The sequence below is a fragment of the Ruditapes philippinarum genome, unplaced genomic scaffold, assembly GCF_026571515.1.
Source record: "Ruditapes philippinarum isolate M1 unplaced genomic scaffold, ASM2657151v2 ctg9452_1_1_1_1, whole genome shotgun sequence".
Classification (NCBI taxonomy): Eukaryota; Metazoa; Mollusca; class Bivalvia; order Venerida; family Veneridae; genus Ruditapes; species Ruditapes philippinarum.
Window position 1 is genome coordinate 1 of NW_026852162.1, and position 18,762 is coordinate 18,762.

Sequence of the window (18,762 nt, forward strand, 5' to 3'; positions counted from 1 at the left end):
AATTCTTAGCTCTAGCTCTTTGGGTTCTTTAAAAAAAGATATTTTAAGTTTTTACTATATGCATACAGGTGTAACGTTATTAAGGCACACAAACCCTCGGTCGGTGTAATGCTAGCTCTCCACCGAGTGTGGTTTATGCCCTTATATATTCACGGGGGAGGAAGTGTTATACGAAGGATGGAGTTCTTATGATAACTTGTTCAGGAGTTCTTGTGATAATTGTCACGGAGTTCGTTGGAAAACATCTGTATATACTACAAAAACACTCGTTAAAAATGGTTATTTTCATCTTTCCAAAATGAGTTTTAGGTGCTGAATTAAACTTTAATGATTAAGATTGTCTTACATCTTGTATTATGTGTCAAAAACTGATTCACAGGCCATTTTTAATCGCCTCTTGCTTCAAATCTGGTAGTTTTTAGTAAAATTTCCAAATTATTTGCCAATTCACAAGTATTGACCTGTTTATTTCTTGTCTTCATCCTTTCCATACATAATTACCTAATTTTAATGCAAAATTGCAAACATAAAGCATCGGCTAACAGATTTATAGCCGATTTTTCAAATGTCCCGGAGTTCTTGTGATTACTCTGAAATGTCACAGAGTTCTTATGATAACTTTTGTTATTGCAAGTATGTTCCTTGCGCTAAATCACGGCACGTTTTAGCGTTTTTAGTTATTCATTGAGATTGTAAATCATTATGACATGTAGTACGCTCATCCTTTGCGCAAAAAAAAATAGGATATATATTAAACGTTGGTTTTGAGTGAATTTTAGTTCAAGAGATATTTTTTCTTTCCCCCTGTTTCTTTTTCATAGTATTCTTTTTTGTTTGACTTAGATTTCGTAGACTTGAAAAATGATTTATGTACTGGTTTCCTTGCAGTTTCCGGCCCCTAGCAGGTTTCTGGCCCTTTATCATTTTCATCCAGGCATACAGTCTATTTTTTCTCAGTACAGCATCTATGTTACTGCATCAATCAGAGAAACATTTGTTTTCTATGTAATACAGCAGTTATAATAGTACAGCGATTAATATGTTTCAGAGTTTTGTCTGTTGTTTTAAGTTACATTAGAGGACTTGCGACACTTACAAGCAACACCTGGGGAATTATAGTTTGAATGCCCATGCACAATAAATCCCATTCTAGGTAAATCTGGAACCTGGAGGGACAGTTCAAATTTTTTCGAGAGATTAGTAGTTAGAGTCAACCGCAGTTGAGTTTTTATCATGTATCGTACTTTTTTTAAAGACATAGGTGTGGAAATTATCCTGGTTATATACTTATTTATTATGGTATAAAATGATACAAATTACTTAGCCTTTAGGTAAGGGAAGCATGCCTATATATTGTCTGCTTAAGAAAGGTGGTTGCTTAAAACATGTGAAACTGAGAACAACGTGTACGTTTTGAGACATTTTTGTTTTGTTGTTTAAGCCATTATACTGCTTAATATCAGTGGCTGCTGGTTCAATTTTACTGTAGATGATAGCCTATCACCTACTTATCCTTTGCAGACACTTGAGACCAACGTTTTATCCACATTTTTTGTGCAAAGGATGATCGTACTGCATTTCATAATGATTTACAATCTTATTGAATGATAATAAACGCCAAAACGTGCCGTGATTTGGCCAAAGAAACACACTAGCAATAACAAAAGTTATCATAAGAACTCTGTGACATCTTCAGAGTTATCACAAGAACTCCGGGGCATTTGAAAAATCGGTTATAAATCTGTAAGCCGGTGCTTTATGTTTGCAATTTGCATTATAAATAGGTAATTATGTATGGAATGGATGAATGCCAGAAATAAACCGGTCAAAACTTGTGAATTGGCAAGTAATTTGGAAATTTTACTCAAAACTACCAGATTTGAAGCAAGAGGCGATGAAAATTAGCCTGTGAATTAGTTTTTGACACATAATACAAGATGTAAGACAAGCTTAATCATTAAAGTTTAATTTAGCACCTAAAACTCATTTTGGAAAGATGAAAATAACCATTTTTGACGAGTGTTTTTGTAGTATATACAGATGTTTTCCTGCGAACTCCGTGACAGTTATCACAAGAACTCCTGAACAAGTTATCATAAGAACTCCATCCTTCGTGTAACACTTCCTCCCCCATGATATTTGATACTATCCTTTATGTGAATTCATCACCTTTAGTATTCTCATATTGTAATGCTCATTATATGACGTTCTACCAACGTCGGTACATAGGGAAAATCAAAGACCCCCTGGGGCGGGACCAATTTTGATACCAGGGCTTTTATTTGAACAAACTTGGTAGACACTCATTAGAAGATGTTGCATGCTAAATATCTAAGCTCTAGTTCTTAGGGATTTTTAAAAGAAGATATTTAAAGTTTTTTCTTTCGGTTGCCATGGCAACCAGAGTTCTGCATGGAATTAAATTCTTTGAACAATTTTTAAAAGGTGACCACCAAAGGAACATTCCTGTGAAGTTTGGATGAAGTTGGCTTAGTGGTTTATGAGAAGATGTAATTTAAAGTAAAAGTTTACGGACGGACGGACGCCGGACGAAAAGCGATCACAAAAGCTCACCCTGTCACTTTGTGACAGGTGAGCTAAAAAGATATGTTTATACAGGGAATAGGAGTTTTAATATTTCTTTAGCATGTTTTCGAGTTAAGGTTCATACATTTGTAGAAAAGAAGTCTTTAACTTTGTGACATACTGCTGAAGTAATAAACATTGATATAGGTTTATAACTGGTCATTCTTCTCTATTACAGTGCAATAATGTTAAACTACTCAATTTGATTTTTTTTACATAACTTTATGCATATGGGTTGAAGCACGGTTTTTATTGAATTTTATTCTATATTTGTGTTTTATTGTAATCTATCAAATGATTATATTCTGATAAGCAACTAGTGAAATTTATAAAATATAATTTTCAATGTAGCTGAACTATATCTGAATGCAGATTAAAAGAATATTATTTATCAATATGTCAGCTTTTAAGGGGGAGTTTCTGTGGTTTTTCAGTTGAAGTTTTCTGTGGCTTGTAGGTTTTTTTTTGTGGCTTGTCCGTTTTCAGTAGGATTTTTCTGTGGCTTGTAAGTTTTCAATTGCTAGTCAGTTTTTCAGTGGGAGATTTTACGTGGCATGTAAGTTCTTTGGTTTGTCAGTTTTTCAGTAGGAGATTTACCATGGCTTGTAAGTTTTCTGTGGTTTGTCAGTTTTTCAGTAGGAGATTTTCCGTGGTTTGTAAATTTTCTGTTGGTTGTCAGTTTTTCAGAAGAGATTTTCCTTGGCTTGTAAGTTTTCTATGGGTTGTCAGTTTTTCAGTAGGAGATTTTCCGTGGCTTGTAAGTTTTCTGTGGTTTGTCAGTTTTTCAGTAGGAGATTTTCCGTGGTTTGTAAGTTTTCTGTTGGTTGTCAGTTTTTCAGAGGAGATTTTCCTTGGCTTGTAAATTTTCTATGGGTTGTCAGTTTTTCAGCAGGAGATTTTTCTTAGTTTGTAAGTTTTCTGTGGGTTGTCAGTTCTTCAGTAGGAGTTTTATGTGGTTAGTAAGATTTCTGTGGCTTGTAAGTTTTTAAGTGGAAGTTTCCTGTGCCAAAGTTATCAAAGTTAGTTTTTCAGCGGGTTATCAAAGGAAACAGTATATGTAGAGGACCTACTGCCATGCTCACAATCTGTTGAGGAAAAAGATGTATACGTTTTACAAGAGACATATTTACTATAAAACATTTGGTAGTTTTTTTGTGTGAAGATACCCATAGAATCTGGCGGTGACGAAAAAGAGTATTTATCCCGAAAGCTATCATAATCCAATATATTTATTGTATAAATTAACGGATCTCCATAAATTTAGTTTTACTTGATTACGCCTTGACACAGAATAGCTTTTTATCAACATGTCATGATACTTAATAGGATATAATAACCTCTAAATAGGAGATAGCTTTTTAATGTGCCATTTAAGAGAGCAATAATAGTTGTTTTGATACATCAGTGTATGAAATACAATGTAGATGGATAAAACGTTGAAACAGTTACTCTTGTAAATGTATAGTACTTTTTACCTTTGGTGATCGTCTTGCTGTCACATTTGGATTTTTTTACAAACACCGCTACCACTACTATCACTATGACGACGACCGCTGCTGCACATGATAAACCAATGGCCAGCGTTGTCAGATTTTTCGTCTGCTCTTCTCCTCCTTCAACGGGATCTTCTTCAGTACTGAATATAAAATCTACATCACCTTCTACAGTTATTCTGTATCCATTGGCAACAAGAATAGAAACGATGTTAGAAACATCACCTACGTTTCCAGCTTCGTCCTTTGCCCGCATTGCAAAGAATGTGGTTGACGTGTACGATTCTTCTGCGTCTATTTCTAGTCTTAGATACTCCACTTCACCAGCCGCTTTTGGTGTATAGTTCGCATTGACAACATCTAGCAGTGTTGCAGACGAAAAATTATTAATCAGGGTATGGATGTCGTCTGCAATTCTCAGCTCATAGCCTGTAGCTATAATGAAAGTTGTGTTTGTTACATAAGATTGGCGTTTGAATTCATGAAAGCGCTACGATGTTATAGGCATTGTATTCAGATCACATATAAAGTTCATTCTATAAACGCACAGTTCATCTCATAAACACATTAACAGACCTTTAAATATGCTGCTTGTCATGAAAATGAAGTTATACGGTGTTAATATTCCATAAATACTTAAGCCTTTCATATAAAAACACCAGTCTTTCTTTTTAATTTATATTTTTTCAAGCATAAGTTCTACAGTATAGGCCGAAACTGTTTTAGTCAAACTACCGCCTTTTTATATGTCAGTGATGTGAAGTCCTCCAAAAGGACTCCAACATATATTGAAATTAGGCAAGTATTAAGACTTCAGCTACATAAAGATATTATAAATTACATGTATTCTGAAAGTGTTCCAAATTTCAGATTAATTAAATAGACGCAAATAGGGAAAAAGGGTGATTCAAACCTTGTCCAATGTTGACGTCATTTCCTGTTGCCGTCCACGTGATGGTGAAGTTTCTGCTCTCACCATAATTTGTTTTTTCTGTAGATATATCTATAACATCTACATCTGTGACACGACCAGGCGATGTGATGTCAGTATTCGCAATGGCATTCGAGAAGTCAGATACCAGAATCTCATTACGCAAAGAGACACGCTGGAAGCTGTCTTCAAGAACTTCTGGCTCTTCAAACTCTTCATCTATAATCCATACATTATTCGCTTGTAATCATAGTTTGAAGTAAAAAATTACTACTACAAATAAAACAAATCCTATTACCCAATTACTTAAATGTGAAACTTCTGTATTTCTGGAGATAATTAGTTGTTTTGGGATATTCTTGAAATGCCCAAAATTGAGCTGTTCTACTACGCTTCGGTCGAATGCATTTAGTGAACGCTCTTTTCCCGCATAACCATAATGCAATTCATATGTGTTTATTCTGTTATCCATAAGACTTAATATACCAAAGTTTCGGCTACATATGGAGGAACTCAGTTACTTTGTTCTTGTCTGTATACAAGAAAAAACTGTTGACGGTGTTGTTTTGATTTAATGCACAATATTGCAGCGTAGCTTACTAGATATCATTGTCATTACATGCTGGTTAAGACTTTTAAAATAATCATTTGCAAAAACATATATTGCAAGATAATAGATATTGAATATACATGTATGTACACGTGTATTATTTCTCTCAGTAAAATGGCATAATACTTAAACTGTTTAAAATTTGTATCATTTTTGGAGAGACAATATAGATTTTCAAACGTTACTTACTTATGATTAACGATACATAAACTTATTTCAAACCATAAAAATGTGACAATTCAAGTATTTGCACCATGTGGTCTCGCTATTTTAATACATTTTTTTTTTATCGAATTTAGCCTTTTTTTCATTTTGCCAGTCCAAAAATGTCGTATCAAAATTCTCTTATACTTTATCTAGCCCAAATATTCACTTTTAAATTTCTATTGCAGTCCTTAAATTCCAAATCCAAAACATCCGACAAAGTTCTGACAAAATATCAAAGATGTCAGTATACTTTGTGGAATGCAACACTGATTTTATTGGACGCGTACAGAGCTGTAAAACCTGTAGAAGCCTCGGCAAGCAACATATCCAAATACAGATTTGATATCTGTGTACTCTTCCAATACAATGCAGTATTGTACTCAATAATGTATAACCTCTTAGTTCATGTACTAGTCTACTATACTTATATAAATGAACCTGAATCTGGATATCCTGCCCCGCCACTAAAAGTGTCCTGAACAGACGCTGAACCACCTTCTGCTTGAGCATACACCTTTGCAGTTACGCGACCATTATTTTGAATACAAAACCTTGGTATTACAGCAGCATAAACTCCATCATATGCAGTGTCGTCTGGATCTAAGTTATATAATTAGAAATGAAAAGAAATTAGCTCTTAAAATGTATAAAACTATATCCTATGAAATATTTTTATAAAATTATCAACTTGTTCCATTATTACATGTATATGGTTAATTCGCAAAAAGGTTGTAACATAGAATGCCCCTTTTATTAACACACTTTCATATTGTACGTATTAATAACAGAATAAAATGTTCCGGAACAAAATATTATATGCTTCTTAAAGTAGGGGTTTATCCGTTTTGCTTTGGTTTTGTGCATGCGTTATTCGATTTTAAGGCAATTATTTACTATGTTTATTTCATACAAGCACTCTGGAAGTATTCTTTTTTAAAATTTCAAAATTTTGAAGCAGATATATAGCTTTACACACTTTTAAAATCTTTGGTATCATTTCAGTCCATAGACTATTTTATGGATTTGGTCAGAACTTTTATTGATGTGTGCTTCAATTAGCCAATATGTCAAACCACATCAACCACTAGCTCAAAAAAAGTTAGCTTAGATTATTTTTTATTCAAAAGCTGCTCAGGATTTATAAATGTTTAATAAAAAATAATAATACAATCCATAAACAGCAGCTAATTCTCACCAGCATATTACTTTGATAACTTGGGTAACAGAAGCATGACTATTTTTGTTATACCTTATGACCTATTCATTTGTTTAAAAAAATCTTTTAAAATAACCAATTAGATTTATTACTTGTTTGTTTTTTATTTTTAGTTTTTGTTTAAAAAAATCCTCGTCCGTACATGAAATAAATTCTAATAATTCAATAATGAGCTTTATGAGCTGTATCTTTTGTTTTAAAGTTTTCTTACCGACCCCATCATCAAGTAATGCAACGGTACACGGATCTGAACCACCTGTCTCTATAACTGCAGTCACATTTGCATTTAAAACAGCAGCCCTCCCTTTCAGTACATCAGCTTCTACTACAGGCAGATCATCAGACGAAAAGTTGAAATCAGCTGGACTTATCCACGAGACAACCCGCACCACTTCCGGTCCAGTTGGCAGAGATGTGACATAATATTCAAAAGGTGCTTGTGCGTCGATTGTCACATTGTATTGTCCAGGCTGCAGAATGTTTAATATCGAACAATTATAAGCATTTTTAAGAAAACAGATTTTAGTTTTTTTAGTTAAATCATACTTTACCTTCTATAGGATGTATGAAAATACTAAAATGATAAAAAATCCAAGTATTTCAATTTGAAAACAAAGCTTATTTAGATATAAAGAAAATAAAAACTGATTTTAATGTCGAAACCGAGTTACTTTTAAGCGTTTAAATTTCAAAACGGAATACTCATGCAAGTAGTCAAACAACCAAAGCTTACCCCTGCTGTCCCAGGAATATCTAGGACAAGACTATCGGCGTTGCTATGTTGTGGGTACAATGTTCCATCGGGACCTTCAACCTCAATTCGTATAGACGTCGATACCTTTTGAAGTACACTAACGGTAGTATTCTTCCCGACACTGTTATCTACCTCAAATGTGAACGAAAACGGCGATGAAGCCAGTGCGTCAACCGTCTCCGATATTAGCTATTAGAAAAATAATACATGCTGGCTAAAAAACTACCAATTTATTACAGGGAAGGACAAGACAATCGCCACATATTAAACATATAACGATATTATAGTACGATTTCTATCCCTGAACAGGTACTCTTAAACTACCTGCCATAAATGAAGTTTCCGAAGGGATATTTTTTAGGGTTTTACTACAAGGTCAATGCATATATATTGATTGCAAAAAACTAAAGAAAGCTTGTGTTGCAATTTGTGTGATGTCAAGCTACATATACTCATAACTTTAGTGGCCTAAAAGTCTAATATTTCTATGCATCTTCCTATCACGGTATAAAGTTTTGAGTTCAAAAATGATTTTTATATGTATATATAATGTAAAATGAACACGAAATCTGTTTACAAGAAGGAACATTTTATCAAATTATTTTGCACCAAGACAGCAATGCCATATTCGAAAAGTTAAAGATAATATAAGAGTGTATGTAAATCTATATATAAAGAGGTGGCCCTTAAAGTAATATGTTATTGAAATTTTGTTTGACGCCGAACGATATAAATTCAAGTGCCATATTTTTCAATTAACGACCCTTATAATGTTTATTTAAATCATAATTATAATATATAGGATAATAAACACTGATTATTTATAGTACACACACAATTGACATTTTAACACATACATGGTATGTCACAAAAGTAAAAAAAATATAGAAAAAAGATTGACTGGACCGATTGAATATTATAGAAGTCTAATATCACGTAATAATGCAAGACGCAATGTTTAGATACTATTAGATACAGTTGAAAACTAAGCGTTTCTTGTTCCCAGTTTTTTAGGGCTTTTATTATTTTTTATCAATCAAGATAAAAATTTCTTATAACATATCAATTAACCTTTCAATTTCCGTTTCTTAATTCTAATATTGCAATCTGCATGCGATTTCTAAGACAAATTAACCTTTAAGCTGAATATAGGTATTAACATTCAAAGTACCTTATACCTGAGTAAACAAATAAAAACAAACCGTGGTCGACTCTAAAGCTGACTGTGTAACACCGCTAGAAACAAGCTCCATAAAGAGAGATGCAAAACTTATTGTGCCAGTCTCGAGGTAAGAAATATGAATTCCTCCTGTTCTTGTTGCCATGGAAATCATTCTTTCATCTGCTGCTTGGGAAATAGAAATGGTGTGTATGACACATTTTTCATTTATAGCGTGCTCGACAGCGGAATCAAGGCTATCACCACCGTTGTCTTGGCCGTCTGAAATTACTATGATTTCACAACCTGTTAAATCTGTAAGAACAAACCTGAAAATCTGAAATATAATAATGTATGAACTATAATCTTAATTTGTTGTTTTGATAGATGGTTCTGTCATTCAGATGGGTTGTGGTGTGGGTTTGATATATGGTTCTGTTTTATATTATATATGGGTCAGTTTTTTTTAATGATATTTGGTACTATCATGATTTAATATGGTGTGGTGGTTTTGATATATGGAAATGTCGATTATATAAATGGTGACCCATATGTCTTTAGCCTCAAAGTTGCCACCATTTTTAACGGGATCAGAACAGTGTCATAGTTATCATCTTTTGCTGAGTGGACATTGAATCATTTGACCTCAAGGCGTTACATACAAATTAGACCAGGACTACGAGGAAACTACAAATAATTTCAAAAAAGGTTAATGTTTCTATTTAGGTTTGTGCCCGATATAATCCATATTTAGGCACATGAGGTAATGCTTCCTTGAGCAACGATAGAAGATGTTATATGATCGTATTGTCTAGTAATCCAACCGCAATGTAAGTATGACATTTAAAATTATAATATCAGAATATAACAATGATATTTACCTGTAATGCTTTTTCTATTCCACATCCAATACAGGTCCCTCCACCGGTTGTTTGTGGTAATGCACCGACAAGATTGTCTCTTACTTCTTGCGACACGACTTGAGTTAAATTCATTTTGATGGAGGCAGACGAGCTGAACCAAACAATACCGAGCCAACTTCCGTCTGGAATTCTATTTTGTATCACGTACTCACTGGCTTGATATAGCGTTTTGATTCTATCAGAAACCTTTAAGATAAAAACACTCAGGCATCAAAGAGTTAAATGTACGACTATTGAAAGTATTTACAAAAATAATACAATGTACTGTAAAATATTCCAGCATTGAAGATATGGTACGAACATCTTAATTATAATTATCTAACAAGATAATCACAATGGAGCTCTTGCTATAAAAATGAAATTTCATATAGACGGCAAGTGATAAACATTTAATTTAATCATGTTATTCATATGAAAACGAAAATAAGCTGATTCGTACATCCATACTACCAGAAACGTCTAAAACAAAGACACGGTTACCGTCAGTTTCACGTAGGACGTTGAATATAGGAGTTGTATTTGTAGATGCTGGTAGAGGTTCTGAAAGTAAAAGCTGTTATATTAAGAAAAGTTAGATTTGATTTAGAGTAACATAGCTTCATAACAAGAAACAAACATTTTGTTATTTACCGATAATAACTAACATCTGATGTCGAGTACGCTTTGTTGCAGATTTTGTTTTATTAAATGTCATACTGCAAACTACGACGAACATATCTAAAATTGTATATATAGCTGTAATGAATAAGTGTTTTACAACCTGATTTGAAGTCAGTATGGTCCCTCATTACTTCCCAAGCACTACGGCCCTTGCATTTGTCATTTTGTTTGGTTGGGGCTTTACTGTTATGCCTCTGATGTATGGGGATAATTTCATCATCTTCATTATCACAAAACATTGATATCTGTTTTAATAAATATAAACTTTTAAAACATCTTGTTCCTGTCTAATGAAGCGCGGACTGACGCCAAGTTTCCCCAAGTAAGAAAAACGAAAATAACAATAAATTGTTTAAACATACCAATTTAAACTTGATGACTTATCTTCTTTTATTAATATCTCATACCGACACTGTGAACAAAAACTCTAAATAATGAAAAGGCATAAATCGATCCAATTTCTGTTTCGTTTCTAATAATTTATACTTCGGTTTAGTGGTTGACTTATACAGCTCGCGCGAAGAAAAAACTAGGTATGCGTTAGTGAAAATGTGTGTTACTGCTGCTGCTGCTGCTGCTGCTGATGATGATGATAACGCTTCTACTGTTGTTGTTGTTGTTTGTTTTTGCTATCAAAGCATACATAATTTAAAACCTTGCAAAGAAATACTCTCGTCTAAAATTTGCCATGGTATCTGATCTTTTGTGGATAGTTTGCACTTTTTCGGATTCGGCAAATTTTAAAGAGAATACAACTGTATATATTATGTACGCTATGTTTAATACGAATAACATTTTAAGGCCTTAAGTAATCATGGAAGTATAAAAAATGATATGACATACCCCATCCACCCAGTTGTATGCCATTATTGAACTTAAATTTGACTGGGATTGTGTTTCATCGGGACAAAATTTACAGTTTTTATCCATCACTTTAGTTGTGTCAGTAACTGTACAGGACGATGTACTTCTACATCTTGAACCCATGCCGACAGTACCTTCTACTTGTTTACTGCACCTTCAATTTACTATTCATGTAAGAATTTACGTTCGTCTTAAGGTCATAAGAATTTATCTAAACTTATCACCTTCCCTGTCATAAGATACATAAGCGCCCATATCGTCAAGAAAATCTCGCCACCAAACTAATAAAATATCAGGAAGTGACAAAGTTGTCGGAGATTATACAAATACTGTATGTGACATCATCACAAATCTGAACAATAATTAATTTCTATATTGATAGCATGGTAAGTGTTCGCTCTTAAACTTAGTAACTAACTTGAAATATTGAAATATATTTAATTTGTTTTTTCTTCATAATTATATTTTTTTTCTTTTCTTTTATATTTTGTTTCATCATTGCATGTTTCAGTCACAAGGCATAAAATACAATTAAAAACGAGATATAAAAGAAAAAGAAAACAACAACAATACTCTGCAGGAAAATTCAAGGCAGGTTTATTTCTCAATTCATAATTAAACAAACATACTTGTATATAAAAAGTATTGCTGCATTTGATTAACGGTTTACAGCATTGTCATATTGTAAGTCAAAAATTATTTTGTGGTGCAACAAGAGTGACAATTTTAATCTTTAGTTAGAATGTCTCCTATAATTTAAAATAAGTACATCATTGTTTAATTTCTAACTTCCTTGCATTATTTGCCTTTGCCCCAATTAAAAAATCTTACAGCTGATAAAGATAACCCTGCAATAATTATAAAATACTTCAATTGCGGCATTTTTCATTTTGTATTTAAAGCATTATTTTGACTTGTTTTGCCGGTTTTTCTTTGTGCCAATATTTCAAATTTATCATTTTTTACAGTAAAAATTAATATCCTGTACCTGGATGGATTCCAAACTCCACTGTGCATGTAAAACCTTTTGCTTTTCTTTGTGGTGTATTCGTCAAATAGACCCCATCTTAAGTGTCCCCATTCATGAACTAGCACATTTTCTGCTCAAAACATATAAGGTAAAGGAGACACATAGTTTTACTAGCCAATCATTCTCTGTTAAGGACAACAAACGAAGCAACAGCATCAATTGATTAATGCATCTAAAATGAACGATTTCAAAAGCCCTTAGATTTATCATTCCGAAGTTATCATTGATCAAAGAGAAAAAGTGAGTTTTTTTAAAAAGTTTTTTAAGCGTAAAATTTATTTCTATGTACTTTACCATGTATATGAAAAGTTACAAATAAAACATTGTTTGAACTTAAGAGAAAAATATCATTTTTCAATCGGTTTCATTCTTTACCATGATGTCCAGCAGGAAATCAGAATGGAGATACATGTATCGCCCCGCATGTCCGCACTTCTTTCTTCTTCGCTTTGTATGCGGAGATTTCACTTTTCCCGCTTCTACTGTTATGTATGACTCAAACTCGGAACGTGCTTTCATTGCGGTATATTCTGGTTTCGAAGTCCAAGACTTAGGTAATATGATGTTTATTTGACCAAAGTAGACATGGTGTCTGGTCGCTTTGAAAAGCATCTGTGACGCCTTAGTAAATACATCCTTAACAAGATATACATTTGTTATTAGGTTGCTGGTTAATTTATATAATTATGCATATTTAGAAATAGGTTGAACCTTGACATAAATATCAATTAATTACGTAAATATTGAAAAAAGTGTTCAATGATTTTAAAATAGACATGCATACACGGTCAAAGAATGTAAATTCGGTAAAAGATCTGTAAATTTCTTTCTTTATATAAAATTCGTCATTTTCTTGAGTAGCAAATCTATTGATGAATAGAATGGAAACCGCGTGTCAAATTTTTACATATTATACCTTGATATTAAATACTTTCCCCGGAAGATGTTCATAATTTATTGAGTGAAAAGGTAGCATTATATGTGAGCAAAAAGGAACGTCTGTCAAAACAATGTTGGAAAACTATCTATTTAATTAGATATTTTACTAGTGAATAATGTTTATGATTATTTTTATTCGTGCATACGATCATATACCTGTTTTTGATAACTGCCAAAATTCGGAAAACTGTATAAATTAAGCCCGCAAACCGCAGTTTCGGATAGCGGAGTTCAATACTTTGTTCTTATTTCAGGTAGGCTAAAATTCTTGTTCTATAAGGCCAAATTAAAAATCTGTTCATATTGTTCACATTGTTCATTTATTTTTGTGTATTCTTATTTCCTTAAAAATACAATTAGTATTAGTATTTGAATAGTTATAATTTATTTAAAATTTTTCTGCTAATGAATTTCCATTTTAATTAAGATAGAACAAACTGTACTTACAATTAACGTTCGTATATTTAAAGAGAATATCAATTTTATATATTTAATAAGAATATTAATTTTACATTACAATTTGTGCTATATTGTTAAGTATTAACATGTTTAGGAATTTCGTACTACATAATAATATAACATGTTTTGTACTACATAATATAAAAATAAAGTTTCGAGTAGCGGAGTCCATACTTTGTTCTAATTTCAAAATATATGTCAGTCTTTTCTAAAAATCAGATCCCGAGTTATTCCCCAGGTCAATTTTAAAACAAACGCATAGTAAAAAAAACCCGGCTCAGCAATATAAAGTGCGTTGTTAATACAAACAAACCAAAACAAACAACCTTAAAACGGCCTAATATATGTTCTTTTTTCGAATGAAAATTTTGTTATACTGAAGTTTTAAAAACAGAAGGCATAAAAAGAAAAGAAAAACAACAATATGAAAATGAAAATATCGTCATGGCTTAAGACACATGACCCACAAGAATGAGTTGATGTTTTCTTCTTTAAAAAGGGTAAATATGCTTTAAATAATTAAGCTCTGAAAATTTTGTATTTCGACCATAATTGACGATTATCGTCTTGGAAAAGAAGAGCTTAATGCGTAATTATTTGTCATTAAGGTAGAGAAATGCAAACCATGTAGGTGCTATTTTGACTTACATACAACATACAAAATCACTATAATACAAGTCCAATAATTTTACAATACACATGTACACTCGATCATAGAATGTAATTTTAGTAACAGATCCGTGAATTTCTTTCTTCATATAAAAAAGAAGGCAGAAAAATAAAATAAGAACTATAATGCAAGTTCTAAATTCAAAAGTGTAAAAGAAGCAAAACTGGCTCATCTAAATAATTATGCTAAATGAGTATTTTTTTGGAAACTGTAAAATGACACCAAATATTAAAAGTTTTTGAGATAGATAGAAATAAGAATAATACGATATTTATGGGATTAGAATATAGGCCTTTTGACTGAAGTTACAATCATTTTTTTAAGGATTCAATCTATTTATTTCTTTTAGCATATTAACAACATAACATACCTGGATCCTTTCTAAGAGGGCGCCATTCTCTACAACAGTGTCTTGGATAACGATATTCACATCCTCATACTTTCCCTTGTTAATGGATATACCAGAAACACAACTTGTCATCAAAGCAAATATCAAAGCAGTTAACGGGTCTGTCAGCATATGTCTGTGGTTATTCAAATCCTTTTTTTAGGTTGACAATAAGACACGATCTTAAAATAATGTTGCACCTTCCTCGCCAACAGTCTTCTCTTGAGTTTTTGGACGAACTCGATCTTTATGTATAAATTTTTTACAAGATTTTTTTTTATCTGTTAAATCATTTTTGTTTTTAAAATGTCTGACTGCTTTAAGTATATGTGACTTCAATAACAATCACACTTGAGAAAAAGTCATCAATATGAAGCACAATTAAGGTGGCTTTAACCATTGATTTTGGCGCCAATTTTAGTTGTTAAGCTAACTCTGAGAGTGACACAAAATTATGTTTTACAGTGCAGACAATGCTCAAGGATTAAAGTTTGTGTTAAATTTTAACTTTTAAGATAGACTTAAGTTAAGAATGTCCTTCAAGTCTTCTTGTGACACCCTCATCAATACTAGGCGTTCAAATTTACCACCTCACTATGATCTTTTTATTACTTCATTAAGTATACTCGAAATAGTTTTTTTATATATAAATATATGACGAAATTAACTTAATATGCAAACACTAAAATTATCTCCAGCAAACACAGTACGATTAAAGTTAATTGTGAGCTACTCTTCATTTAACTATTTCACCATGAAGGACATCATGACTGCAGTTACAGTTGCAAGTAGAGAATATTAAGGAACAGTCAACAAAGTGAGTAGTTCTCCAAATAATGAGGAAGCTAGCATATTTCTAACATAGCTAACAAGAATGTGGAGCTTTGGTCCTCGTTACCTAATTAAGAACAATAAGGAAACAAAATAAACGAAAATATTTTATCGTAAGGTAATTGAAGTGTTCAATTGATTGCTGATCATTCGTTGCGTATTTTTCCGTTTACAGTATAAATATTGTATTATACCATCTTTGAAAAATACAGTTAACACAATTGGATATCACATACTTTTTTAGTGTCAATTCATACATGTACGTTCAACTTTGTACCATTTTTAAATAAATTTCAAAGCACTATAAAATACGAAACGAACAAATAAGTCTTTGTAAATTAATTTCAGATTTTTTTGATATTAAGAACATTTTTGGTCCCTTTTTTCATGTTTAAACTTTGTTAAAATTATTTTGTATTTTAAGCTAACATCTTTGTCGGGAGAACTATCTTAGCGGTAATACGTTTTTATATGGTACAGCCATCCAAATTATCATGAATATTTCATCTTTCTATTTCTAATTCAATGGGTAATGCAATTAATAAAATAATTATATAGTACTTTCTAATTCCAACTTAAAATGTTCGTCTGCATGACTTTTCAAGACTTCGATGTGCACGAAAAAATGAATAGTTATACAAACATTATTGAATTCAATTGACTTATATTCATAATGTTATATAAAAATTGATGAAGTAAATACATATACGATTTTCAATGATAAAACAATATAAATGAAGTATACCGATATAAGAGTAGTATATGCATTATTAACAGATTCTAGGCTTTAAAGACCGGTGCGGACCAGTATTAGCCGTCTGATCATGATCTGCACTGTTTCCTTATCTGTTTTGTTTCGGGATCATTGATGCCAGCACTATTAAGTATTGAGAATTGAGTACCGCTCAAGCCGGTGCTAGGGGGCGTGAGGGATGTTGCACGTATTCATTATCCCTCATGTACAGACTCAATTAAACCGAGTCTGCAATTCTCTTAAAATTTTGTTGTGATTAATGATTCCGAGGGATCACTTTGTTTCAAGATATTTATACTTCACAACAGCAGGTGTCAAGTGCTGTGTGGCAGCTGTAAAAAGTTGCCACGTACTTCACTTCAGTGTTGTTATATTTTTCTTGTCATTCGGGATCATTGATGCCAGCACTATTAAGTGTTGAGAATTGAGTACCGCTCAAGCCGGTGCTAGGGGGCGTGAGGGATGTTGCACGTATTCATTATCCCTCACGTACAGACTCAATTAAACCGAGTCTGTAATTCTCTTAAAATTTTGTTGTGATTAATGCTTCCGAGGGATCACTTTGTTTCAAGATATTGATACTTCTTGTCATTGTATACACACCGGTCTCTCAAATATCGTCAGTAAGACGTAAGACCGGTGTACACAATGACTTCTTGTCACAAAAAAATGTTATAAATAAGTGATGTAAACATGCATCATTTATTTCAATATGCAGTATAGACAATAAGTTATTTAAAACAGAAAAAAATGATTTATGGTTTTTCACATAAAACCAAAAGGGTATGATATGGACCAGTATTGAAATGAAGTCAGATCTGGTTTTATTAATATTACATTATATAATGGAAACTTGTCTTGGCAAAATGTAAGGAGTCACATTCAATAAGAAAACATAAGCTATCGAAGAAAAAATATTGTACTACTGGTAAAATGATCCATGTAAATATTTAATATATCAACTACTTTATTGTGCAATCTTTTACAAGTGAACAGACAAGACATGTATGATATAAGGTCATCTTGACAAAGAAGCATCGCGGATTAGCTAGAAATCGTTTGCCGGAAATGTCATCTTTCTTCGAAATCAGAGGCATTTATTTAGTTACATTTGCACTTGATTAAATTCAAGTTGTCAAATAAGCAGTACATGTATTACAATCCAAAAAAGTCCTAGGAAAAATGTATACAATTAAATGCGTTTAGTATTGTTAACCTGCACATATAAATGTAATAGGAAAAAATAACTTCTTAAGACCACCCTAAACGGCAATATTGAAATTGTTGCATAGAGACAGTTCATGGACGAAAGTGGTAAATTCAAGGTACCGTTTAGGCATAAAAAGTATCCGCCATTTATACAAGACAATTTTAGAAACTTCAAAAAGTGTTTATACAACGGTTATCGTAGAACTTTTAATGTGAATCGAATAAAAACGGCACGTGGTCATCAAGTAAAAGAACGTTTGTTCTTAAAAAGAGAAAAAACATCGGGTGAAACTGTCGAAATAAAGTGGAAAGGAAATGACATATATATGTTTCTAGCCTGGGAATTGTGGTGACTGTTAGTAACAAGTTGGCAAGTTGTTGGGAGTTGTTGGCAAGTTTATTGCCAATATATGTATTAAAAGTCCATCTAAACTAAGTGAATTCATAGGTACAAAAGCAATCAATACATTATTTATATATTTATTATTATGGTTGTAGAAACCAAGGTACAAAAAACCAACCTGTTGAAATTTAGTCGCATTTGTTTAAAATTGAACAACAGTACTGTTTGGCATATTTAAATTACGAATTGTTGTCTGACATATTTTCAAGCATAAGAGTACTGGAACATACATAAGATGTCAAATATAAACATTCGTTTTACATTATCTCTGTTTTTGTTTATATCTGAAACCACGTGATAGAACTTCTTTCATTCTGTTTTTTTCCCGACGTTATTATACATAATCATTTCCGAATGTGTGACAATAGCCCTTAACCGGACTTTTCATCATCATACTTTCAATATTTTATCATCGTGGTTCCGATTTTTTTATCATCGTACTTTTGACATTTCATCATCGTGGTTCCGACTTTTTACCATGTTCTAACAACATGTTATCATCGAGCTGTTGACTGTTACTGTCGTAGTATCGACTTGTCTGGCATGTGCACAGAGATCATAACAATGGCTAACAATTTAAGAGATTATTGTTACCAAGGATACAATTACAAACAAATAATAATATTAATACCTTTGAATCGTAGTGTTAGCATAATGTAAGTACCTTGTGTGTTTT

General features: G+C 32.3%; 1 protein-coding gene across 1 annotated transcript in view; it reads right to left on the reverse strand.

The window, feature by feature from the left end:
* Positions 1-2,229: 2,229 nt before the first annotated feature.
* The window catches only part of LOC132750961 (calcium-activated chloride channel regulator 4A-like), a gene marked incomplete at its 5' end in the record, with an annotated part of 33,025 nt that continues 16,492 nt past the window's right edge, over positions 2,230-18,762 (reverse strand). Inside the window, 13 exon segments of the mRNA XM_060741056.1 lie at positions 2,230-3,671; positions 4,062-4,514; positions 4,993-5,229; positions 6,266-6,427; positions 7,255-7,513; positions 7,777-7,986; positions 9,000-9,293; positions 9,838-10,065; positions 10,319-10,419; positions 10,640-10,784; positions 11,383-11,557; positions 12,392-12,503; positions 18,564-18,624. Of these exon segments, the coding sequence (XP_060597039.1) occupies positions 3,607-3,671; positions 4,062-4,514; positions 4,993-5,229; positions 6,266-6,427; positions 7,255-7,513; positions 7,777-7,986; positions 9,000-9,293; positions 9,838-10,065; positions 10,319-10,419; positions 10,640-10,784; positions 11,383-11,557; positions 12,392-12,503; positions 18,564-18,624 (2,502 nt within the window).